The sequence below is a fragment of the Astyanax mexicanus genome, chromosome 24 (assembly GCF_023375975.1).
Source record: "Astyanax mexicanus isolate ESR-SI-001 chromosome 24, AstMex3_surface, whole genome shotgun sequence".
NCBI lineage: Eukaryota > Metazoa > Chordata > Actinopteri > Characiformes > Acestrorhamphidae > Astyanax > Astyanax mexicanus.
Window position 1 is genome coordinate 27,104,005 of NC_064431.1, and position 25,004 is coordinate 27,129,008.

Genomic DNA, 25,004 nt, shown 5'->3' on the forward strand with positions numbered 1-25,004 from the left:
TCCATCCATCCATCCATCCATCCATCCATCCATCCATTCATTCATCTATCCATCCACCTATTTCTCTGTCTGTTTTGTCTATTTATCTGTTTATCAGTTTGTCTGTATACCTGTCTTTCAATCTATCTATATATCTGTCTGTGTGTATGTCTATATATCTGTCTATCTATCTACCTTCCTGTTTATCCATCCATCCATGTCTGTCTGTCTGTCTGTCTATCTATCTATCTATCTATCTATCTATCTATCTATCTATCTATCTATCTATCTATCTATCTATCTGTTTGTCTATTTATCTGTTTATCTATCTATCTATCTACCTATCTATCTATCTATCTATCTATCTATCTATCTATCTATCTATCTATCTATCTATCTATCTATCTATCCAACTTCCATATATCCACCCACCTATTTCTCTGTCTGTTTGTCTATTTATCTGTTTATCAGTTTGTTTGTATATCTATATATTTATCTATTTGTCTGTGTATGTCTATATATCTGCCTTCCTGTTCATCCATCCATTCATCCATCCATCCATCCATCCATCCATCCATCCATCCATCCATCCATCCATCCATCCATCCATCCATTTCTATGTCAGTTTATCTGTATACCTATCTGTCTATCTATTTATCTGCCTTCCAATCTATCTATCTATCTATCTATCTATCTATCTGTCTGTCTGTCTGTCTGTCTGTCTGTCTGTCTGTCTGTCTGTCTGTCTGTCTGTCTGTCTGTCTGTCTGCCTGCCTGCCTGTCTGTCTGTCTGTAATGTACAGTGTCATAAATGAATATCAGTTTCCTCACAGATAAATGTATTCTACGGCTGTCTGGAAATCATGCCATCTACTGCAGAAGAAGTTCCAGAGGAGCAGTTGTCTACAGAACAGAGTTAAAGAGGCTGAGGTATCTTGTGGTTACTGTAACAGTCAGGAGATAATGTTCAGACATACATGATCAGAAGATATCAGATCGAGCGGTGCAGCGTACAGAGTAAACTCTACACCAAGATCAAGTTCTTTAAGCCCTGTTTTCAGCTCCTGCTCCCTGCCTGTATCACAGCTTCACCATCCCGGACTACATTCACTCACTCCCATGATGGAGAACACTCTCCCCTTCAGGAGAGAGAGAGAGAAAGAGAGAGAGAGATAGAGAAAGAGAGTGGGGGTAAAGAAGATCTTCATCTCTACTGGGAGCAGAATTCTTGCGGTGGAATCGGATTTGCTGATGGATCTCCCCGTGTCAGAGCAGCAGTACTGATGATGGCAAAGCCCAAGCTTTCACGCACCACTGCTCTCGCGCTCTTTCTCTCTCTCTCTCTCTTTCATTCACACACACACGCACACACACACTGTTCCGCTCAACCATGCAACAGACCCACAGGCTATAAAGGATGAAAGAAAAAGAGAGAGAGAAATAGATAGAGAGCAAGGAAAGGAAAGTCACAGAGAAAGAGATAAAAGAAACAGAGATGAGAAGGGAATGGAGAGAAAAGTAGAAACAGGAAAAAAACGTGGGAGAGAAAGATGCAAAGAAAGAGGGGTAAATAATTAAAGAAAAAGAAAGAACACATGAGAGAATGAGAAAGATAAGCAGGGAGAAAAAAGATAAATAGAGCCAAAGGGAGGAATAAAGCCAGAAAAAGAGAATGATTGAGCAAGAAAGAGGCAGGAAAAGAAAGAGAAATATAGAAAAGAGAGAGAGAGAGATGGTGAGAAAGTGAGGAAAATAAAAAGGAAGAGAGAGAGGAAGCGAGATAAAGGATGAGAAAGACAGCAAGAAAGATGGAAATAGAAAATAGAGTGAAAAAGGACAGAGAAAATGTGAAAGAAATACAAAAAGAAAGTGAGAGAAAGATAAACAAAAGAAAAGTGGGATAGTAAGAGAAAGCAAGAGAAAGCAAGAGAGAGAGAGAGAGAGAGAAAGAATGGGTGTGCAGACAGAGGGAGAAAAAAAAGATTAAAAAGAATAAGGGAAAACGAGAAAGCGAAAGAAAGGAACAGAACGACAGAGAAAAAGAAACTATTAATGAGATGGAGGTGGACTGAGAAAAAGAAAGAGAAAGAGAGAAAAAAGGGAGATAAATGATGAGAGAGTTTAATAAAAAGACAACGAGAGAGAAAAAGAAAAGGTGAAAAAGAGGGGGAATAGTTAGAAAGGGAGAAATAATTAGAAAGAGAAAAATAGAAAGATATATAGAGTGAGATAGAAGATAGAGAGTATAGATAGAGAGAATAGAGATAGAATGTGTGGACAAGAGAATGTATGAGAAAGAGAGAAGGAGAGAGAGAATGTATTAAATAAGAGAATGTATTACAAAGAGAGAGAAGGAAGTAAAAAGAGAATGTATTAGAAAGAGAGAGAAGACAGAGAGAAAAGAGTGAAAGCGGAATGTATAAGGAAGAGAAGAAAACAAAGAAAGGAGTGAAAAAGAGTATTTATGAGAAAGAGAGATGGAGAGAGAGAATGTATTGAATAAGAGACTGTATTACAAAGAGAGAAAACGAGAGAGAAAGGTGTGAAAAATAGAATTTATAAGAAAGAGAGAAGGAGAGAGAGAAATGAGTGAATAAGAGAATGCATTAGAAAGAAAGAGAAAAAGAAAAAAGGAGTGAAAAAGAGAATGTATCAGAAAAAGAGAGAAGGAGAGAGAGAAAAGAGTGAAAAGGAGAATTTATAAGAAAGAAAGAGAAGGAGAGAGAGAAAGGAGTGAATAGAAGAATTTATGAGAAAAAGAGGTGTAAAAAACAATGTATTAGAAAGAGAGAATTTATGAGAAAGAGGAAGGAGTGAGATAAAGGAGTCAAAAGACATGTGATGAAAAGAAAAAGATAAAATAGAAAGAGAGGGAAGAGCAGGACTGAAGGACAAAGATAGAATGTGACAATACAAAAAAAAGAAAGAAAAAAGAGCATAGAAAGAAAAAGAGATGGTGGGAGAAAGTGAAAGTGGGGAAATGAGAGGATGAGAGGAGAGAGAAGGACAGAAAATGTAAGGGAGTGAAACAAAGAAAGGATGACAGAAGGAGAACAGGTGAAACTTGTAAGGAAAGAACAGGCGAGGGATAAAAGCAGAAAGAGGGGGATGGAGAGAGAGAAAGATGGAGGAAAAAAGAAAGAGTGAGAGAAGCAGGTCTGAAGACTCATCGAGAGGCTAAATAGAGCAGATTTAGTAAAAACTGAATCCATCAGCCGGACATGCGGAACAAATGAGCTGCCCTCTCAGCAGGAGAGCCGGCCCCTTTATTTGTTCGCATTTTTAAGCTGAAGGGCGAAAGCGGAGCGGTCATCGCACCTAATGAAGTGTCCCCGAAGTTAGAAAAGAACAAAAAACACTTTCAGACCTTCTTAAAGCTCAGCGCGGCCTGCTGGGCTGAAGCTGACCCTGTAGCCGCTCATTCACCACGGGTAGAAACTCAAATGTTCAGATCAGGTCCTCATTTAAGTGTATGTTCTGTTGCTGTGGTTGAAACCCGTTTTCTTTTTGTCCAATGGTTTCCAATCCTGGTCCTAAGGAACTGTCTATATTTGGTGTTTACCTGCTGTATCTTTTCAAATCTTGGACAGGATTAGTTTCTCAGGGGGTCCTGGGGTAATTTTCTCTTTTATGTGGGGTCCTCTGTGACTTTATTCCCATCTGGAACGACCATGTACGTCTTTAATTTTCTCAGACGTCCTTTGAGAAAATTACAGGCTGAATTATCTACTGTTTTTCGCTAAACTCTGTGATCCTCCGGTAATTTTAGTCCCATCTGGATGCTCTGATTTCCGACACCTCACGTTTAAAAAATAACTATTTGTCCACTGCCACACACTGTAATTACACTTCGGGCATGCGTTTCCATGGAGATCCACATAAACACAACAGTGAGTGGAAATGGAGGAGCTACTGAACGAGATGTCATGACCAAGAAACTCAATATTCCTCCTGTTTTTTTTTTTTCAATTGCAGTCCGGATGCAAGAGTTTTATCACGGAGTGGAAGTGTGAAATAATTTTCACAGACGTCCCCCTGAGAAAATAATCCCATCCGGATAGGGCTTTAGAAAGAATAGCTGTAGAACTCTTCAGTACCTCAGCTGTTGTGGAACCAGGCTTAGAGCTCCAGAATTCTTCTTATAGTTCGATATGTTATATGTTTGGGAACCTTGGTGGAGTTTCCTTTTACAGATTATACCTGATCTTGAAAGATTTGTTCAGGATCTTCAGTGGAAACTCCAAAAGTCCAAAACTAGTTCTTCATAAGCTTCCAGAACAGAAGTGGGCACAGGTCTACAGTTCCAGAACTCTAGTTTTTCATTGGTTTCAAGATCTCTAGTTCTTCATAGGCTTCCAGAACCTTGGTGGAACCTTCCAGAACCTCCATACGCTTCAAAATCTGAGTGGAAACTTTAGTTCCTTTTAATATGCTGAAACATTGGTGGAAACTGAGTTGAAACAGATCAACATTTTGAGAACTCTAGAGCTTTAGAAGCCTCTACAATCGCACTGGAAACAGACCTAAAGATGGGTTTCCAATACTCTAGTTCTTCATAGGCTTCTAGAAGCTTGGTGGAACCTTCCAGAACACTCTACTTAAGTAGAGTTTCCACTAAAACCTGAAGACTAGACTTCTGCAACTGATTTCTGAACCTTTTAAGAAAAAGTACAATTCTGGTACTGTAGACCTGAAGTTCCAGAAGCTAACATAGTTATGAACTGTAAAGTTTTCACAAAGGTTCTGGAACTGTATGCGAGTTTCCATCAAGGTTTTGTAAGAACTGTGGTACACTGTCCATGAAATTCTAAAAGAACAGGCGTTGTCTTATTACAGCTCCTTCTCCAAATGTTCCTCCAGGTGGTCTTCAGAGAGAGTCCGTCAGGTAGCGTGATGGATTCAGGGACAGATGCTGAAGCACCTGCTCGCTTAGGCCTGTGACGGGGAGGGGCAGGTCCAGAAGCACTTTTTAAACATGAAGCTCTAAACTCCAGTTGGTATTTACTGCCACCTCCTGCCACGCGCCTATTTACCACCTAACGGGTGGCGGAGAAAGACTGAGCGCCGACACACACGTCCCCGGAGGACAATAATTACCTATTACCTCCCTCTCAGATAAAAACACACACACAAAGACACATTAAACTACTATTTTTGCCCCTTGCTTGCCAGGCACTGCGTTTCGTCCCAATCCCCATGCTTGTAGGCTTCGTCTACAATTCAATTGCATGCTCTCTCGCCCTCTTTCTCGCCATTCCCCTCTCATCTAATTGTGTAGAAGCAAGAGCCTGGAATAAAATGAACCACACTCATTCATAAGATTAATAAAATGTCAAATGAACTGTCCAGTTACTTTTGATTTCCAAACATTTGTTCTAAGGGCAACTGTCCATCTCATTCAGCTGCAACTCAGCTGTATATATCCACTATCACTAGTAATGCCACCACACAAGAAGGGTGAAGTTTAGCATATGCCTCCTCCTGCTGTGATGCAGCATTGCCAAGTAGCATCACAGCGCTAACGCTCGGAGGAAAACGCAGCTACTTGGTTCTAATACATCAGCTCACAGTTGTCTTGTGCTGATCGACATCACCCTTGGAATGATAAAAGAAAAAAGGGGCCATCTACCCACCCAGAGAGAGCAAAGCCAAATGTGCTCTCTCAGGGCTCTGGCAGCTGATGGCAAGCTGCATGGTCGGGATTCAAACCAGTAATTTCCCGATCAAAGTGACAGCGCGGTCTAAAGTTTTACGTAGCATCTTCGTTTACATTCCAGATATGAAACAAGTCTTAATTGGCTTATAGACTGCACCTTGAGTAAAAATTAATTATGTTATATCGATTTTTCACCACCATACTGATCAACACTTATTGAGTATTAAAAAGGGCTATTGAAATTCACAAACAGCTGATTTTTTTTTGGCTCTTTTTAGGTGCTAGAAATGAAATTAACACACAAAGTCTGAAGCTGTTTTCCATACGTACCCCACACAGCCCTGTAACAGACCCTGACAGATTATACCCACCACAGAGTTACACACAAAAAAACCTTTTACTGGGAGAAACAATGAGGCCCTGAATTTTAACAACTGTTGCCTTGAGTTATTTTCCTTTCGTGTGGCCACTTCTGCCAGCCGGTGCTACGCTAACCCAAACAGAGGCTGGCATTTTGTGATGGTGTGAATGGGTAAAAGCCAGCCTTTTCACTCACGTCCTAACAAAACACAATCCGGGGGAACAACGTCTGAAGCGCCTATATGAGGAAATTGCTTTCTATATATCTAAAGTGCAGGTTATAGGCAAGAAATATAAGGGGGGGAAAGAAAGAAAGTATTATGGCCTAGCGGAGGCCGCGGGAAGCCGTTTTTCCTTTCATTTCAGAGCAGCTAGGTCCAATTTCACAGCCTGTGCGAGAGAGGGAGTGGGAAAAAAGCAGGTGAAATCGATTGCGTAGATTGCAGCTGTGTTTTATTGGACTCCTTTTGTGTCATTTTACAGTGTCAGGCAGTGGTAGAATGGATTTGCTGTCGGCGCAGGGCTGATAAAACTGAGCCGAGGACAAGAGCCACAGTTTTAAATGGGAGCGCCCATCTGTTAAAGTGTATTGTGAAAGGGACGAGATTTCTACACGATTAAACAACAAAGCTGTCACACAAATTTCCATTTAGATACTTTTTGTGAGTGTGTTTATTATTATTTTTTTGTATAGTTAGGAACAACTACTATACACAAGTCCAACATTACTTAAACAAATTCTTCATTCATTTATTTCCTTTACAAGTTAACACAGCCCAATAGTGAATAGGGAATTTGTTTAAGAAATGCTATCTTGCTATCTTACACCCTGTTATTTTGCCTCAAAATAAAATCTAATTGTCTAATTGGATGGAGGACACCCAAATGTTTTTTTTTTCTCAAAACCTCTTATGAATAAGTAACTGCTATTTCATTTTTTTGAGATAGTAAGTCATTATTTTGAAAGAAAAAAAAACTTTTTTCCTAAAGCAAACACACTTGCTATCTCAAACTAATGACTTATAATCTCAAAATAATTAGATAGCATCTCAAAATAATGACTTACTATCCTAGAAATAATAAATTAGTATTTCAAAATCATGGCGTGCTATCTCAAAATAATGAATTAGTATCTCAAAATAATGACTTACTCTTCTAAAATTATGAATTAGTATCTCAAAATAATGACTTATTATCTTAAAATAATGAAAAAGTATCAAAAAATTATGACTAATTATCACAAAATAATGACATATCTCAAAATAATGACTTACCATCTCAAAGTAATCAATTAGTATCTTAAAATAATGAATTAGAATCTCAAAATACTGAATTAGTATTTAAAAATAATGATTACTATCTCAAAATAATGACAGTATTACAAAATAATAAATTAGTATCTAAAAATAATGACTTACTATCTCAAAATAAAGAATTAGTATCTCAAAATAATAAATTAATGTCTCAAAATAATGACTTACTATCTCAAAATAATGAATTAGTATCTCAAAATAATGAATTAGTGTCCCAAATGAATGAATTAGTATCTCAGAAAATAAATTAGTCTCAAATTAATGAATTAGTCTCAAATTAATGAATTAGTATCTCAGAAAATGAATTAGAATCTCAAAATAATGACTTACTATCTCAAAAGAATGAATTAGAATCTCAAAATAATGACCTGCTATCTCAAAATAATGAGATAGCTTCAATAACCTGATATATGCTGACTGCTGCAGGTTTAATTAAGCAGGACCTGCTGCTGTATGTAGCCTGCTCGTGACATCGCCTTGGCTGCACCCCGTCAAATTATGAATGCCGCTTAATCCGATTGGTTGCTGGGGGGCCTCCGGAGACGCTGATTGGCTGTGGCTTGTTTCCGGGGCTCAGATTCACCGGTGACGTTTTTTCTCTCAGCATTGAGACAGACGGGGCGAGAATGGCTGCCGGTGGAGGTTAGAGCTTTGCGATTGTTTTTCTCTTCACCATTTAAAGTTATTTAGGAAAGTTTGCGGGTTTGTTCGGGCGCGGTGGGTTAGTGAAGGCCCTCGCCTGTCGGTCGGGGCTGTTTGCGGTTGAGGGGGTTGTTTTTAAGGCGGTGAAGGAGGAGATTGTTTGTGTGTTAGCCCGGAAAGTGCGGACTGGTGGATAGCGTTAGCATTAGCGTTAGCATTAGCTTGGGCTCTTAGCGGCCGGTTAGCAAGTGTGTAAACATTAATGTGGGTGTCGATAAAAAGTCGTTATTTTAGGATATAAGTAGTATTTAGACGGAGGGCCTGCTTCTTAATATTTAATACGAATTTTATTTAATTTATTGACGTGTTTTAAGAGCGTATTTTGGTGGGTTTTGAAGTAAATGGTCTTCGTTAGCAAGCCTAGCTAATGCTAAAGTTCCTACAGGTTTTTGTATCTAGCGTTAACTATTCAAGTAACTTAGTTAGCTTAGTTGTCATTTAAATGCAGCAATTAGCTTAGCTGCCACCCCCTGGAGGGTTGTTTTTTGGAGCTGTTGGTCAGAAGCATTGAACACTGCCACAGTTTACTAACTATTTAGCTAACTTTTATTTTAGCAGTTTTCGACTGTTGAATGACTGCTGGGTTTGGAGTAGCTGTTGTTTGGAGCTCGGTCTGGTGTTCAGTTTTTGGTCAGGGGGTTCAATTCTCGGTCTGGGTGACTGCTGTTCTGTGTCACTAAGATTCCTTGGAAAAGACTCACAGCTAACAAACTTAGTATCTCAAAATAATGACTTACTATTTCAAAGTAATGAATTGGTATGTCAAGATAATGACTTACTATCTCAAAATAATGAGGGAGTATTTCAAATTAATTACTTACTATCTTAAAAGCTGGGGTTCAATTCCTGACTGTGGTTCAATTCCCAGTCTGGGTGACTCTGTGACTATGCTGTGTAGGGGTGGGCAATATTATATCGTATACAATATATCGTAACACAGAAATATCATGATATTAAAGATCCATATTGTGATAATAGGGCTGTTCTGTCTTAAAAGTAGTCTATTATTTACTGTGAAGCTTTAGGTGTATTTATTGTATAATTGTTTTAGTTGCAGTTTATATGCATGCACTAAATATTCTGCAATATTATTTGCTGCATTATATTATTTTATGCTATATTATTTATTTTGCCACATTATGATTATTCTGTTATACTATTATACTATATTCCTGAAATTAATTAATTATTTTTCTGTTTTCCTATATCGCCAAGTATATCGTTATTAGAGGTGTGCCAAAAAATCGATTCACATAAGAATCTTGATTCTCATTTACTACGATTCAGAATCGATTTAAAATGTCCCAAAATCGATTCTGAGGGGCGGGTTTTAGACTGATTTTGGGCTGGGTATTTTTGTTGGACCTGGCAACCCTGGGGATAGGGCTTGTCCCTTCAAACGGAGATCTTCCAGACACACACAGAGCGTAGGTGTTTGAGAATCACCGGTAAGATGGCAGAACAAGCACTATATTACCTTAGATTAACGTGTAGTTTCAATGTTTTATGGCAGAATGCTTCATAACAAGCATAAAAAAGATCGCTAGTAGTTAGTTTCAGTAACTGTTAGCTAGCTAACTAGCTAACTTTCCAGTTCCACCTTAAATAACGCTACAGGTGGCAGCGGGCTGCAGCATTTAAGGCGGAACGGAAAAATAACAATAAGCTAATCAGAGCTAATTTCAGCTCCTCATCACAGAGGAATTAAGGAATGGACAATATGAATTAATTTCTCCACCTCCTGCCCCCTTTCTGAAGAAATACAACGACCTTAAAGTTAACTAGTTAATCAGCAGCTGCTCCTGAACTTTAGCGCTTCACTGCTATCATCACATCAGCCCAGCAGCGTCACCTACACACCACCGCTAGTAGCCTGGTAATAAAGCAGTGTTATTTATTATTTATTTATTGTTCATTAACGTCATTGTGATATCCCAGTGATTTCTCTGTCACTGAGGACCCACATTCCTGCACATTTTATTGTTTTTGTAACACATTACTTGCTCCAGGACCAGTGTATATTATGGAGGGTTTTTTTTCAATAAGATTCATAAGCCAGAAGCAGAATTTTTTATAATTCAAATCGTTTTGAATCAAAAATCGATTTTGAATCGAATCGTGGCCCCCAAAATCGGAATCGAATCGAATCGTGAGATAGTAAACGATTCCCACCCCTAATCGTTATCTCAAAAATACCCTGAAATATCGTGATATTATTTTAGAGCCATATCGCCCACCCCTAATGCTGTGCTACACCAATAAGAGTCTTAAGGCAAGACTCATAGCTTACAAACATACTCAAACATCTCAAAATAGTGTATAACTATTTTAAAATAATGATTTAGTATCTCAAAATAATTAATTACTATCTCAAATTCTAGGGTTTAATTCCCGGTCTGGGGTTCAATTCCTGGTCTGGGGTTCAATTCCCGTATGTTGTGCTACACCAAAAAGAGTCCTTAGGCAAGACTCGTAGCTAATACTACATTGGCTCACTTCTATCATAGAAATAATGTTGTAAGTCGCTCTGGATAAGAGCGTCAGCTAAATGCCGTACATATAATTGTAAATTATAGTTCCCTTTTTGTCAGACTGGTTCATTTGCCTGTAAAGTGCCTTCTTAGTCATTTTAACTTATTTAGTCCTTGAGCGACACACATTGAAGGACAATGTGAATGTGTATTTGTTATTTAGGACCAGAATGTAGGTCTGCTTAGTCATTGAGATAAACCTACTGTATCTCATGCTTTTAAAGGACTCTTCCAACGCTTTAACTAAATGTTGTCTTGTGCCCACAATAAGAAAAAAAACATGAATGAGCTGCTCATTGAATTTGTCTAAATCCGTTTTGAGTTTGGCTTAATGTTGTCCATTTCTGACGTTTTAATTGACTCACTTGCTATGAAAGCGGCTACCAGCTGCTTGGTTTTAACGAGATAAACAGCTGAGCAATAAGAACACTACTGACTCAGTGTTCAGTGGTCTATTTTTGCCACTAAACCTCTCAGAAATATCCACAATTCACAATATATCTCAAACACAGAATTATCTGGGATTTACTTGCTACACCACTCATTTAACGGAATGTCATGAATTAGTCTGACACTGTTCAAACGGCCATGAACACTGAGGGAAATAATTGTACATTTTACTTTAGATTTAGATTTAGAAAGTGACCCAAATTTGAAATGCTTCGGTAGTATACAGTTAAAGCAAAAGTTCCTAACAAATGAGTACAACAAATTGCATTTTTTTTCTTGGTTAATGTCCATCACTTTGTTCTACAGGTGTGCAGCCAAGTAATGGAAAGGCTTGAAACAACCAAGCTGATGGCAAATAGCTGATGGTCTTGATAACCCAGGCTAGTGGTTCCTGTGTGTAGTCTGTTTGTCAGTCATGTTTGGCCTATTTGAGCATGTTGAATTGACATGGGTGGTCTTATATGATGATTAAAATAGAGAAGCATGGACTGTTGATCACAGGCTTGGATCAGAACTCAGTTCTGCTGATCTGCCACAGCTGGGCCTTGAGGCAAGGCCATATTCTGCTGTGCAATAGGTTGTAGAAGGCAATGGTGTTCATATACTATATATATATATATATACATATATATGGTTGGAGATTTTGTAATCCCTTTTTTGAAACATGATTGTCTAATTTTGACCTAAATTTCTTGTATTTTTGGTCAGTTCTGGGGCTTGTCTTGCAGGTCTAAAATTTCTAAAACACACTTTTCTATTCCCTGTTCCCATCGCAGATGTTGGAAAGCTGTTACAAGTACAGAACGGGACTCCTGCAAGCACAAGCTACAACGGAGTAGACGCCCTGCATGCCTGCACCATCCTCCAGCAGCTCAAAGCCCTGTACGACGAAGCGCAGCTGACAGACATCGTCGTGGAGGTGGATCATGGCAAGACCTTCTCCTGTCACAGAAATGTGCTTGCTGCCATCAGCCCTTATTTCAGGTAGAATGTACAGTAAGAGAAAGCACAGCCACTGTACATAATCAAACATACTTTTTAAAAATATTATTATTCATGTTGCCTGTGCAAGTGTTTGGGCACCTTAGATTCGTTACTGAATTTTTTCACTATAAGGCACACTTAAAACTTTTAATTTTCCCAAAAATGTCAGTGCATCTTATAATCTGGTGTGCCTTATGTATGATTTTTACCAGTCTCAGGTTGTGAGGAGCGCTACAGCCACTCCGCTGAAATGTCTCGAGCAGTATTAGCATTAGCCGTTCAGAGTTGAGTATTCTCGGCCTGTAGCCTGCTGCTGACCCTGGCTAGCACTTCTGGAGCAGAATTAGCTTTACCCGCTAACGGTGCCTGCGGTAAGCCGCTAATGCTCTAGCTTTAGTGGAAATCTGGAAATCTAAGCTTACTGTACATAAACAGAAGTGCTTTACTAACCAAAATAAACAGTTTTCAGGAAAGAAATCTGTGTGGATTAACTTTTAGCACTCATTTGACTTGTTTGACTCTTAAGAATTACAGCTTTGTTTACTTAACTTAGTTTGTTTAACTTACTTAGCTTAGTTTTACAGGTTTACAGGCCTGCTAAATTAGAAGGAAAATATGGCTACAGCCCTGTTTCATACCAATGTCTCATAAAATACGCCTTATCCTGTGTGCTTTATAGTGCAAAAAATATGGTATTTGATCATTTCCTTGAATCATTTATATAGCAGATACAAGCTGCACGTCTTATGACTCTTTCGGTTGGATTTTCACCACTCTTACTTGCAAAAGACCTCTTGTTCTCAGATGTTCTTGGGGTTTCTCACATGCGCCGCTTGTGTGAGGTCTGTGCATAAATTTCATATGATATCTAGGCCAGAAACCTTTAAGTGCAACCCAGAAGCTTCAGTTTGGGTCTTCTTAGGTAGTCCATGAACGACATCTTGCTTGGTGTTTGGTGGAATTTGGTGGAATCAGTTTATTCTTCTAGCTGTAAAGGTCATGAAGCTACTAGCATTCTAGCTGTTCTTTTTTTGTTAGCTACAGTTTCTCTTCCAAAACCTTTTCATGTCTCCTCCACAATGGTTGTTTATGCAAGCAATGCTAAAAGCAGTGCACCATCACTTTTGACCTTGTTAAACTTTAATGCTGGTTTTAGCACTTATATGAAGGTTTTGCTTTTGCCTTACTTAGCAGAGAATTTTTTCTTGATTTACCAAATCCAGTTACTTTCAACAGCCAGTTCAAATTCTCGGCTGCCCCTTTTTTACGTACCAATTTAACTGGTCATATTGCTGAACAACATCACTACCGTCTGTAGAATGATGAAAAAGTAACAGTAGAGGCTTCAGAAGGGCTTGTTTTCCATATTGTCAGAATGCAGCTTGTTTGCAGTTTGCGGTGCATACTGCAATCATTTTCTTTGGCCAATCAGTTTGTCCAAAGTTTATTTTTTGCGTTTCTTTCCTGGCTTGCTTGGACCCAAAAGCAAGGAGATACCTTGTTTCACAAACTAAATAATCTTAATGGGAAAACAAAAAGGAATCAAGTCGAGTAGTGTAGGTACCATGCAGTTTAAAGATGCCTAAATCTTCTTTTCCTTAGACATTTTTAATGCCTACTCTAGGCTGGATTTGCTGCTAATCAAGGCCTAAACACATTGCTGATTTTAGTCTTTTAATTTAGTTTTTTCCCTTTTTGTTTGTTTTAGATCAATGTTCACCAGTGGCCTTACAGAAAGCAGCCAGCGTGAGGTGCGGATCGTTGGCGTCGAGTCCGAGTCCATGCGCCTGGTCCTGGACTATGCCTACACCTCACGAGTCACACTGTCTGAATGCAACGTTCAGGCCCTGTTTACAGCGGCCAGCATCTTCCAGATCCCAGCGCTGCAGGACCAGTGCGCCTACTTCATGATCAGTCGGCTGGACCCCCAGAACTGTATAGGGGTGTTCATGTTTGCTGACGCTTACGGGCACCAGGAGCTGCGGGAGCGCTCGCAGGACTACATCCGCAAGAAGTTCCTGTGCGTAATGGGCGAGCAGGAGTTCCTGCAGCTGACCAAGGAGCAGCTGGTTAGCATCCTCAACAACGACGACCTCAACGTGGAGAAGGAGGAGCACGTGTACGAAAGCATCGTCTGCTGGCTGGAGCACGACCGACCACGTCGCGAGGCTGACCTGCCCGAGGTCTTCGCAGAGTGCATCCGTCTGCCGCTGCTGGACGAGGCCTTCCTGAGCCGCATCCCTCCCGCCTTCGCCCTGGCCCTGTCCAAAGAGCCTTCCGACAAGGGGCGACTGAACGGCACCAGTGGCTGCCCTCAGCGCCTGGGCATGACCGCGTCCGAGATGGTCATCTGCTTTGACGCGGCACACAAACACTCAGGGAAGAAGCAGACGGTGCCTTGCCTAGACACCGCCACAGGGAAAGTCTATAAACTGTGCAAGCCGCCCAACGACCTCCGCGAGGTCGGCATAGTCGTCACGTCCGAGAACGACATATTCATCGCTGGGGGCTACCGTCCCAGCAACAGCGAGGTGTCGATCGATCACCGGGCGGAAAGTGACTTCTGGCAGTACGAACATGCTGGGAATCGCTGGTTACCTCGCTCGCCCATGCTGCGGGCGAGGATCGGCTGTAGACTGGTGCACTGCTGTGGCAAACTCTTCGCTCTCGGTGGCCGTGTGTACGAAGGGGACGGCCGTAACGCATTAAAATCAGTCGAGTGCTACGACGCCAGGGACAACTGCTGGACCGCCGTCAGCCCCATGCCTGTTGCCATGGAGTTCCACAGTGCCATAGAGTATAAGGATCGCATCTATGTGCTCCAAGGTGAGTGTTTTGGATGTATGTTTAAGACGGGGACAACTAAGGCGGAGGTACACATTGGACAGGCCTTTGCAGGTATTGCACAGCAACATTTAACACATTTATGGTAGTGATAACACACACCTTAGTATCTAGGCGGCAAGTGGTTGTTGGGTGTCTTGATCAAGGGCAAGAAAGCTGTGAAAAATGAGGTCGGGGTGAGCCCTTGTTCCTTCACATATTTCATGTTATTCTTTTTAACGGAAAGGATTACTTCATCAGATTGAGAATTAATTCTTGGTGTATGGTTAATTGTGGTTTTAATATCTAGTAACCAAAATAATCTCTAGTAATGTTAATGGACATACCATAGTAGTAAATGTAACAGATTTTTGTGACGGTACATTTTTGCACATGTTTTTTTACTTTGATTTCTTTATACATTTGACAAAACACATTTGTTCTATTAACTGTTTTTAGTTCTGAGTCTGGAAAGGTATAGGATGAAGTATGATCTTCCATGCTAATCTATTCATACATTTTACTTCAGCAGTTGAATTTTAGTCATGCATTTATCTCAGGAGTGCTGTTCTAATCATAAGGGTGCTTCAGTAATTCTATATTAGTCACATATTTACCTCAGCAGTGATATTTTAGTTGTAAATTTACCTCAGCAGTGCCATCTTTGGACTAATAATTTTGGTCCCCAGATATTTTGTGAATCCCTACCTAGGTTGGTTTTGTTAGCTCAAGTAATTTGACTCTAGCATTAGCATTTGTTTGTTAACCAAAAAAAGGCTTGCTGTATTTCTGTGTAGATTTCAAAACAAATGATCTACTGTGGCTTTCTGTGGTTTTGATATGGCTTTAAATAAATGCACTTAAATGTACTCTCATGTTGCACTGAGGAATTGTAACAGTGAATGGAGTGACTGCTTGTGTGTGGTGGCTGTGATTTTAGATGAATAGCCCTACAGAGTTTTTGTAACTGCAGTTCTGTGACATTTTCTAAAATTCTGAGTTAGCAGAAGCAATAATTTGTGTGTGTGTAATATGTATGTAGCAGAAACACTAGTTATTTTCCCAAACTATTATGAAGATCTGTAATTTGAGGGCGGGGAAATAGTTTTTTTGGATATTCAGAACTGATTAAGCTGTAGTTGTATTTGTTCAGAATAAGGTTTGAATCTGAAACTGGTTTAGGAGAGGAAAGAAAATGGCAATTTCTCCTAAGTACTATGAGCAGTTTATTCCTAATTCGATCAGTTGTTTCATCTCCTTTTCCGTCTTTCCTCAGGCGAATACTTCTTCTGTTTCGACCCTCGCAAAGACTACTGGGGCCACCTGGCCCCCATGAGCGTGCCTCGCAGCCAGGGCCTGGCGACGCTGTACAAGAACCGCATCTACTACATCGCCGGCATCTGCCGCAACCACCAGCGCACCTTCACCGCGGAGGTGTACGACATCGAGCAGAACAGCTGGAGCCGTCGGCGGGACCTTCCCTTCGAGCAAGCGGCCAGCCCCTACATCAAAGCCCTGCTGCTGGGTGGCAGGCTACACCTGTTCGTGCGCGCCACGCAGGTGATGGTGGAGGAGCACGTGTTCCGCACCAGCCGCAAGAACTCGCTCTACCAGTACGACGAGGAGGCCGACCGCTGGACCAAAGTCTACGAGACGCCCGATCGCCTCTGGGACCTCGGCCGGCACTTCGAGTGCGTGGTGGCTAAGCTGTACCCTCAGTGTCTTCAGAAAGTGCTTTGAGCGGGCGGTGGGGGAGGGAGGGCTGGGAAGCAGGGAGATTTCTTCAGTTAGTTTTTGTTGAATTTTGTTCGTTATTTACTTTATTTTTTTTTTCTTTCGGGTGATAAAGGGGGCCGCTAGGTGTGCGCTCCCTTACATATGGTGCTGTCCAAACACGCAAGAACCCAACGGAAAAGTGGGAAAGTCTTATATATATATTTAACAATGAAAAACACACAAAAAAAAAACAGAGGAAACAATCTGCGGTGACGTTTTGGTCCGAGGGCTACTCGGACAGACGGCAGTATTTTAAACTTCGAGAGACGAGCACAAAGTGCCCTCGCCGTTGCTTGTTTTATAGTGGAAACTTAACAAAATTATAAGTGCAATTATCATGTTATTGTTCACAAGCGTGTGTTGAGCCAATTTTTTTTCTTTCTTTTTTGTTTCTTTCTTTATTACTTTTTAAGGCACGATTTATGGATTTGATTTGTTGCTATTTTGCAGTTTTCAGTTTGTTGGCATGCAGTGTTGGGACAGTCATTGATGTTGACCCTTTTTTTTTTGAGGAAAAGGACAAGCAGTGTCAGCATCAGAAAAATTTAAATAAAGTAATAAATATATAAATAGCTATATATATATATAAATATATATTCATACGGGTATGGTGGGCTGAGGGGCTCATCCTTAGGAAGCTAGGTCTTTTTTTATTTTATTTTGTAGATGTCAGAACTGAACATCTTTCTTGCCACCTTTTGGAGGATTTGCTCTTGTTTTGTCTGATGATGTACTGGTGTGCGAATGATTTTAGTTTAGTTTAATTGCCAAGACGTTAAGGTGGCTGTTTCTTAGTTTGGAAAGTTTTTTAATACCTATTTTTTCTTTTTTTGTACCCAAATGCTTAAAGCCACTGCGTCAGTTTTTAATTGCGTTGTTTAATGTGCTTTGCTGCCCCAAACAACCCTTTCGGAATCTGTTTCAGCGTTCCCGAGCTCAGTTTACAGTGGTTTCTCTGCTCCACGCTCGCGCACTCGTACAACTCGCCAGCTGACACTTCTTGAGTTGATTCGGGTGCGTGAGAACAGAAGAATCTGCTAAACTGTGCAGCGATGATTAATATTTGAGGAGTTCTAATATAGGTTAAACATGACTCATACCTGTCCTGATCCGTCTTTGCGACTTTGAGTCACCAGCTACTTTAGTGAGGTTACAGTGAAATACTTGGTCTCCATATTGGAGAGAAGAAAGATCTGAAGAGTATTGTGTACAGCAGAGTTGAGTTCATGGGTTTGGGAGCTAACTGGGGAGCTAACTGGAGAGCAGACTGGATATATAACTTGAGAGCTAACTTGAAAGCAGCTTAGTGAAGGCAGGCTTGTGCCTGGACCCCTAAAAAGATGGAGCTCATACAGTTATCCCAAAAGTGTTCCCTTAGTGTTCTGATCAACCACTAACTGGCATAGAGACAGAAAAATACTTCCAGCATAGTTTTAATGAAATCTGACTGTAACTGTCCATTAGAATCAGCATGTTTATTCATTGGTTCAGAGTTTACTGTGGGTAAAAACGACAAAAATAGGGCTGGCTTGAACCAATTGTTATTTCTAATTCATGATTTTGACCAATTCTGATTCCTTTGTAACCACAGTATTTAATGCCTCTATTATAGGCTTACTTTGTCAATCCTTTCAAATCAGATTTGAGTCACTTTCATATGTGATCCTGGATTAGATGCGTGTCTGATTTGTGGAAATGAATCATATAAATGTGAACAGTCAAAACGGTCTTCATGCATTGATGTAAATTGGACTCAGTATAAGGTCACTCCAGTTTGTTCCAGTTCCAGTTTGCTCACCCATGAACTCGACTTCCCGTTGTGTACCCTGTTGAGAGTGCAGTCAAGATTCACGCGAATTGAACCCCACAGGCAATAGGTTTAAAAGCCCTAGAATTGCAGCGATAAGGTTTAATTGAGTTTTTGAACGTTGATTAAGTCGTCCTGTCCGAAACGTGAATTCTGTTTGCATCAAATGGGATGGACGCCCCTCTCAGTGGGAGGAGGACGACGTGCTAGAGAAGAAGTCGCAGGCTTGATCCTGTCAGCAATAAGATCCGTTTACAAACGTCCTTCCTTACTTAAGAAGAAACCAAGCGTTCTTACGAAGTTCTTGCAAAAGCTGCGGCGACTGGTCAGAATCCATAATTTGATACTTATGGATATGTAAGGAATCATGTTGTTACCGTACAGCTCTGGAAAAAAATAAGAGAGCACTTCAGTTTCTGAATCAGTTTCTCTGATTTTGCTATTTTTAGGTTTATGTTTGAGAAAAATGTACGTTGTTGTTTTTCTATAAACTACAAACATAATTTCTCCCAATAGTCCAAATAAAAATAGTCATTTAGAGCATTTATTTGCAGAAAATGAGAAATGACTGAAATAACAAAAAAAAGATGCAGAGCTTTCAGACCTCAAATAATGCAAAGAAAAGAACTTCATATTCATAAAGTTTTAAGAGTTCATAAATCAATATTTGGTGCAGTAACCCTGGTGGTTTTTAATCACAGTTTTCATGCATCTTGGCATCATGTTCTCCTCCACCAGTCTTACACAATGCTTTTGGATAACTTTATGCTAATCACTCCTGGTGCAAAAATTCATGCAGTTCAGCTTGGTTTGATGCTTGTGATCATCCATCTTCCTCTTGATTATATTCCAGACGTTTTCATTTTCGTAATCAAAAACTCAATTTTTAAGTGGTCTCTTTTTTCAAAGCTGTATATGCATATATATATATATGTTAGGGGTGGGAATTACAGGGCACCTCACAATACGATATGATACGATACGACATATGATATAATCACAATACTGTGATTCTGCAATACTCGATATATAGCAAGACATTTCTCTACAATGCTTCACACAATCTGAGTTACTGAAGAGGAAAAAATACTCCTAAATAAGAAGATATCAGGAATTATAGATTTATTTGTGTCCGTTTCACTGAATTAGACAACCTGTATTATTTAATATCTGCAGGTTAACCCTATTCCATATGAAGCAGTAACTTTAGTAAGTCAGATTGGGGGGAGGCGGATCGTAAGGAGTTTAGAGCTGCTGTGTTTCAATAAGAATATCGATATTTGATGCAGAAAATGATAAATGATACGATATATTGCAATATTGTTAATTTGTCCCACCCCTTATGTACATGATGGGTTTGTTTTTATTTTAATTTTTTTGTTTTGTGTTTTTAAGGTGCCATCAGAAATGTGAAATGTGAGCGAATGAAAAAGATCGTCATGTGCTTCAGAAGCTTCAGTCTTACTTTTAAATAGAAAATACAGAGAATTCAGAGCTCCAGTGTGTGCCTCCTCTGAGAGCTAACCGGGTGATGAGGTGAGGTGAAGGTTTGGTGCTTGGCCCCTTGCTCTACATGTTGCACAGAGATATGTCTCTGCTTTAAACGAGCTTCTCCATTTTTTTTTCTGATGGAAAGAGTTTCATCATTATGGTTTCAGCAGAGCTCCTCAGACTGTGTGACTCAAGAGTTCAGTCTTCTTTTTCTTTTTTTTTGTTTGTTCTCCATTTTTGTGTCCATTTTCTGATGTCACAAACGCAGAGACTGGTTTGCTGAATCGTTTCTTGGTGCTGCTTTTCTTTGACAATCCTGTACAGAACTTTTTCCTCCATTTGGTTTGGAACACAGCCGCTGGGTGTAAGGTCCTGTTGTAGCTCAGTCTGTTTGAGCATTATTGTGTGTGTAGCTTGTGTTGAGTTTGTGTTTTATTTACATTGATCATATGCAGGTTCCCCGTGCTGTACTGATCTTGCACTACACCCCCCTCTCACTCCTTTCTTTCAACCGTTCTTTCTCTTTTCTTTTTCTTTTCTTTTTTTCATAATTTCTCCTTTTATTTTTCTTTTGCTGGACTTCCTCTTGTATCTTTGTCTTTATTTAGATTCTTATGGCTCATTTTCCACTCTCTTCTTTTTTTTATTTTATCTCTTGTTCAATTTTTGCTTTCTTTAATTGTTCTATTGTTGTAAAACTTTTATTTCTCCCTTTCTTGTTTTTTTTTCTTTCTGCTGTTCTAAAGTTTGTTTGTCCCTTGTGTTTTATGTCTCATTCATGTCCTCTGTATCCTTCCTTCCTTTTTTTCATAGTTTCTTTTTCTCTGCTTTGCTTAACTTTCTATCTTTATTTTATTTTTTTGCAAAATGTTTGTGTTTTGCTTATTTATTCACTATTTTTTCCCTTACTTTCTTTTCCTCTAATTCTTTGGCTCCTCCCTCATGCTTTTCTACTTTCTTTTCCAAGTCCTTTCTTTGTCTTTCCCACTTTTTCCCTCAATTTCTCTTTTATTTCACTCTCATTAGTTGTCATTTCCCTCCAATTTCATGTCTATCCCCTCATGTTTTTTTTTTCTCCTCGTTTTTTGTTGTTTCTCACCTTTTTCTATTTATTTAACTTGTTTTGTCTTTCTTTTTTTTTGCTTTGTCTTCTTTCTAATTAATTTTCTCTTCCTGAAATCATGGCTTGGCTGGGCAATCATAGAGAGCCAAGTTCTCTTTTCTGAGCGGAGTGAGAGAGCGGAGTGAGAGAGCGGAGTGAGAGAGCGGAGTGAGAGAGCGGAGTGAGAGAGCGGAGTTGTTCTTTCTACTTTTCTAAAAGTTTTTGTCCCTTGTTTTTTTCTTTCTTTCTACTTTTCTAAAGTGTTATTCTTTTTTTATTTTTGTTTTTTTTTCTCACAGTTTTTTTTGACAAAACTGTTTTTTTGTTTTTTTTTATTTCCCTCGAATTCCTTGTCTATTCCTTCATGTTTTTCCTTCTGTTTTCTTTTTGTTCACCTCATCTTTTGTTGTTTCTCCCCTTTTTATTTATTTTACTTGTTTGGTCCTTCATTTTAGCTTTATCTTCTTTCTGTGTTCTTTTTTCTTTACTTTCTTCTTTCTTATTCTTTTTCTCTTCCTGAAAGCCAAGTTCTTCTTTCTGAAAAGAATTGAAAGAGAGGAGAGAAAGGATTGAGTGAGTGAGGGAGAGAGAGGAGGCCAAGGCTGCGTCCCATCAGGACCGGGCGAGCTCTGTGTGATGAGGCCTGAACAGAGCGAGGACTCTCGGCTGAACCGAATCCGTGCCGTGGTCTGCGCAGTCGTGCGGAGCCCCGGCTGCAGCGCGTGGGCGGGACTGTGCGGCGACTGCAGTGCAATAGGTCGCCCTCGGCAGATCCGCTGCAGAGCTCAGTGGCACGGGAACCAGAAACAGACCATTCTCAGGATTTCTTACTGATACCCAGTACTGTATTGACTATGGTTTGATATGTATGTGTAATATACTGTACCATACGTTTGCTGTACTTGCACAGTTTGATTTATTTTTTTTGTCTTTTAAAAAAAAAAAAACTTGAATAATAGTGTTTTTTTTCCGTTTATTACTATTATTATTATTTTATTAATATTAATTGTTTGTTGATTTGTTTGCTATTATTTTTTCATTGTTTTTCATTTATTTTAAATAGTAGCGGATAGGTTTCCTTAGGTTTGTTAGGTGAATCACAAAATGTGTAAATCAACCGCATTTTTTTTCTCATTTGTTTTCCTTTCAAATACAGTTTTACATACAAAAATCACTCTAAATAACACAAAGCATTACAATATCTACAGTAACAACAGCAAAAGCAGTTGCTGTTTCTTTAAATTTTGTATTTTTTTTTCTTTCTTTTATTTTCTGATCATCTCCTACAGATGTACATACCGAAAAAAAGCTATGTGATAGTTTTATAAACTTCACGTCTCGTGTTGTTGCCTGCTGCAAGTGCAAGTGCAAAAAAACAAAAAAAAACAAAGCCATTCATCCACATCATTGTCGCGTTTTTTTGGTTTTCCCTCTTTTCTTTGTTTTATTTTGTATTTAATTTTTTTGTGTTTTTATTTTTTGCCTGTTTGTATGGAATGAGAGTTTGGTAAATATACTTTTGAGCTCTACTGTGAAATTCACATTGCACATAATTTGGAAATAAAATAATTAAAACGTGTCTTTTAGTTCCCTGTCTGTGTCAGTAAGGGGTCCTTAACGCTCACGACCAAAGATCTTACTTAATTAACATCTTAAAGGTATGTTAAGTTAGTGTTTTGTTAAGGGATGCATCTCTGTAGGGGTTGTTTACTTGCTCCTGTAGCTGCACGGGATGCCTGAAGTTTCATCAGCCGTGAATTTGTCTGATTTTAGGCTGTTTTTTTATATATAATATATAAATAAGGATTCATTGCTGTGGGGCTGTTTACTTTAGTGTACCTCTATCTGGTGCACAATATATGGATAAAAGTATTGAGATACATTTTTTTAAGGATATTAGAATGTGAGTTTAAGCTGCTTTTGTATGGGTAACTGTCTACTTTGCATGGAAAGCATTGTGCTAGACTTTAATTAGGAGAATTGGTTCGATGATTTGATTTTACTTTATTTTAATTTCACTTTAACTTTACTTTTTGGTAAATTATGAAAGGTGCTTTAGATGCTATTTCTCACAGGTGCTATAGATCTCTGTAGAGTTGTAGGGAATGTTAGCTGGAGCCCTAAATGGGATATTTGATACTACCTGAAGGAATATTTTATGCAGTTTTTGCGTAACTGGAGTAAGAGAAACAGGAGGCATTCTTACTATAGTACATCTAAAATTGAATATCATTGAAAAGTTACTTTATTTCAGTAATTAAGAATTTAAAAACTAGTATTATATAGATGTTTTATACACAGAGTGATCTATTTTGAGCGTTTTTTTCTTTTGTTGTAGATGATTATGGCTTACGGCTAATGGAAACCCAAAAATCAGTGTCTCAGACAATTAGAATATTATATAAGACCAATTGGTACTTTTGGCAGTGTGGGCAGTGTGCCAAGTCCTGCTGGAAAATTAAATCTGCATCTCTGTACAAGTTGTCAGCAGAGGGAAGCATGAAGTGCTGTAAGATTTTGTGGGAAAACAAAACTGCACTGACTTTAGACTTGATAATAAAACACAGTGGATCAACACCAGCAGATGACAGACATGTCTCTCCAAACCATCACTGATTGGTGGAAACTTCACACTAGACCTCAAAGCAGCTTGAACTGTGTGTCTTTCCACTCTTCCTCCAGACTCTGCTCCCTTGATTTACAAATCAAATGCAAAATTTACTGACGATCAGTCATTGTTTTTCCAGAAAATCTTACAGAACTTCATGCTTCCCTCTGCTGAAAACTTTTATGGAGATGCGGATTTCATTTTCCAGCAGGACTTGGCACACTGCCCAAATATAATATTAAAATTGTCAAAAAATTACTCTGGATTGATTCCCTGATGCATTCCCTGTCTCTGTTCTGTTTGTTTCTGTAAAGGGTTTTGAAATTGATATTTTTTGCAGTAGAGAATTGTATGTGAATCTCTCAGACTGTTAAATTTGTCTTTTTTTTTTTTTTTATCTGTTTACGTTGGTGGGCTCAGAGCGTCTGCGTCTGATTGCTGTAACCTTTCACAGTTCTCCGTTGGCCTACTTTGAAAAAGCTCATGGTCATACAGCGTCTATGTATAGGTTTAAGTAGGCTGTGCTACATGTGGGATCTAAATATGTCAGAACCCGAGTCGGCCGGTGTTGCTTCAGACGCCTGTAATCTTGAGGGGTGTGGGCACAGCGTGTTATTAATCTTTCAGCTCGCTCTAGCGCTTCATTGGCATGTGCAGTCGTATGCAAATGTGTGGACGACTGGTTCAGTTCACCCCCCACTGTGAAAAGCTTTGACTTGCTAAGTTTCTCTTGTAGGGAGTTTGATTGCATATTAACATGTTATTCCAGTAAGAATTAGCTAAATTAAACATATTTAGAGAAAATAATGAAACAAAAAATTGGGCCTATACGAAATTTACGCTGATCAGCTGCAACGTTTACATTGCCTCCTTATTTTTACGATTGTATGTAGCGTGTGCATGTTCTGGTGTGGCCTTACTGTGAGCCAGACCCAATAGAGAACCTTAATATGTGTTTGCAGGAAGATTGGGACAAAAAAAACATAGTTTTGGATGTGTTGCAGGATTGAAATGCAGGAATTAATGGATATTAACAAATGAAATGGAGATTCATACTTAATATGAAATATATTTGGTTCATACTGTCTGAAATTATATAAAAGTCAAAGAAAATGTAAGATATAAATATATATATATATATATATATATATATATATATATATATATATATATATATATTATTGTTTTTTTTTTTTTTTGGAGCTTGTGCATTTTCTATAGGGTCAGTGTATTCCCATTTCATACGTTTTCACAAATTTCTAGTTTAAAATTTCTTCCCCAAACAAATTTTTCATTTTTGCATCTTGGTATAATTATTTTGCTACAAGATACTTGTGTAATGGCTAGAAATAAAAAGTAGATAATGTATAAAAACACATTTCTTCTTCACTATATTAAATAGAAAGTTTTATCCCTAAATTT

At 39.0% G+C, this 25,004-nt stretch overlaps 2 protein-coding genes across 3 annotated transcripts in view; both read left to right on the top strand.

The window, feature by feature from the left end:
• Positions 1 to 25,004, top strand: part of LOC103029679 (solute carrier family 2, facilitated glucose transporter member 9-like) — a 1,095,244-nt gene that overhangs the window by 866,919 nt on the left and 203,321 nt on the right. The gene's annotated exons all lie outside the window — the stretch shown is intronic.
• Positions 7,887 to 22,554, top strand: kbtbd8 (kelch repeat and BTB (POZ) domain containing 8). Its single transcript, XM_022682372.2, has 4 exons — positions 7,887 to 7,950; positions 11,768 to 11,975; positions 13,684 to 14,801; positions 16,075 to 22,554. Exons 1-4 carry the CDS (start codon positions 7,935 to 7,937, stop codon positions 16,536 to 16,538), a joined length of 1,806 nt encoding a protein of 601 aa, XP_022538093.1. The 5' UTR covers positions 7,887 to 7,934; the 3' UTR covers positions 16,539 to 22,554.

What these genes read in the sequence shown, in the direction of transcription:
- kbtbd8 (XM_022682372.2), top strand. An exon ending in GCCATCAGCCCTTATTTCAG is followed by an intron (nt 11,976 to 13,683) that starts GTAGAATGTACA and finishes TGTTTGTTTTAG; the next exon opens with ATCAATGTTCACCAGTGGCC. An exon ending in TCGCATCTATGTGCTCCAAG is followed by an intron (nt 14,802 to 16,074) that starts GTGAGTGTTTTG and finishes GTCTTTCCTCAG; the next exon opens with GCGAATACTTCTTCTGTTTC.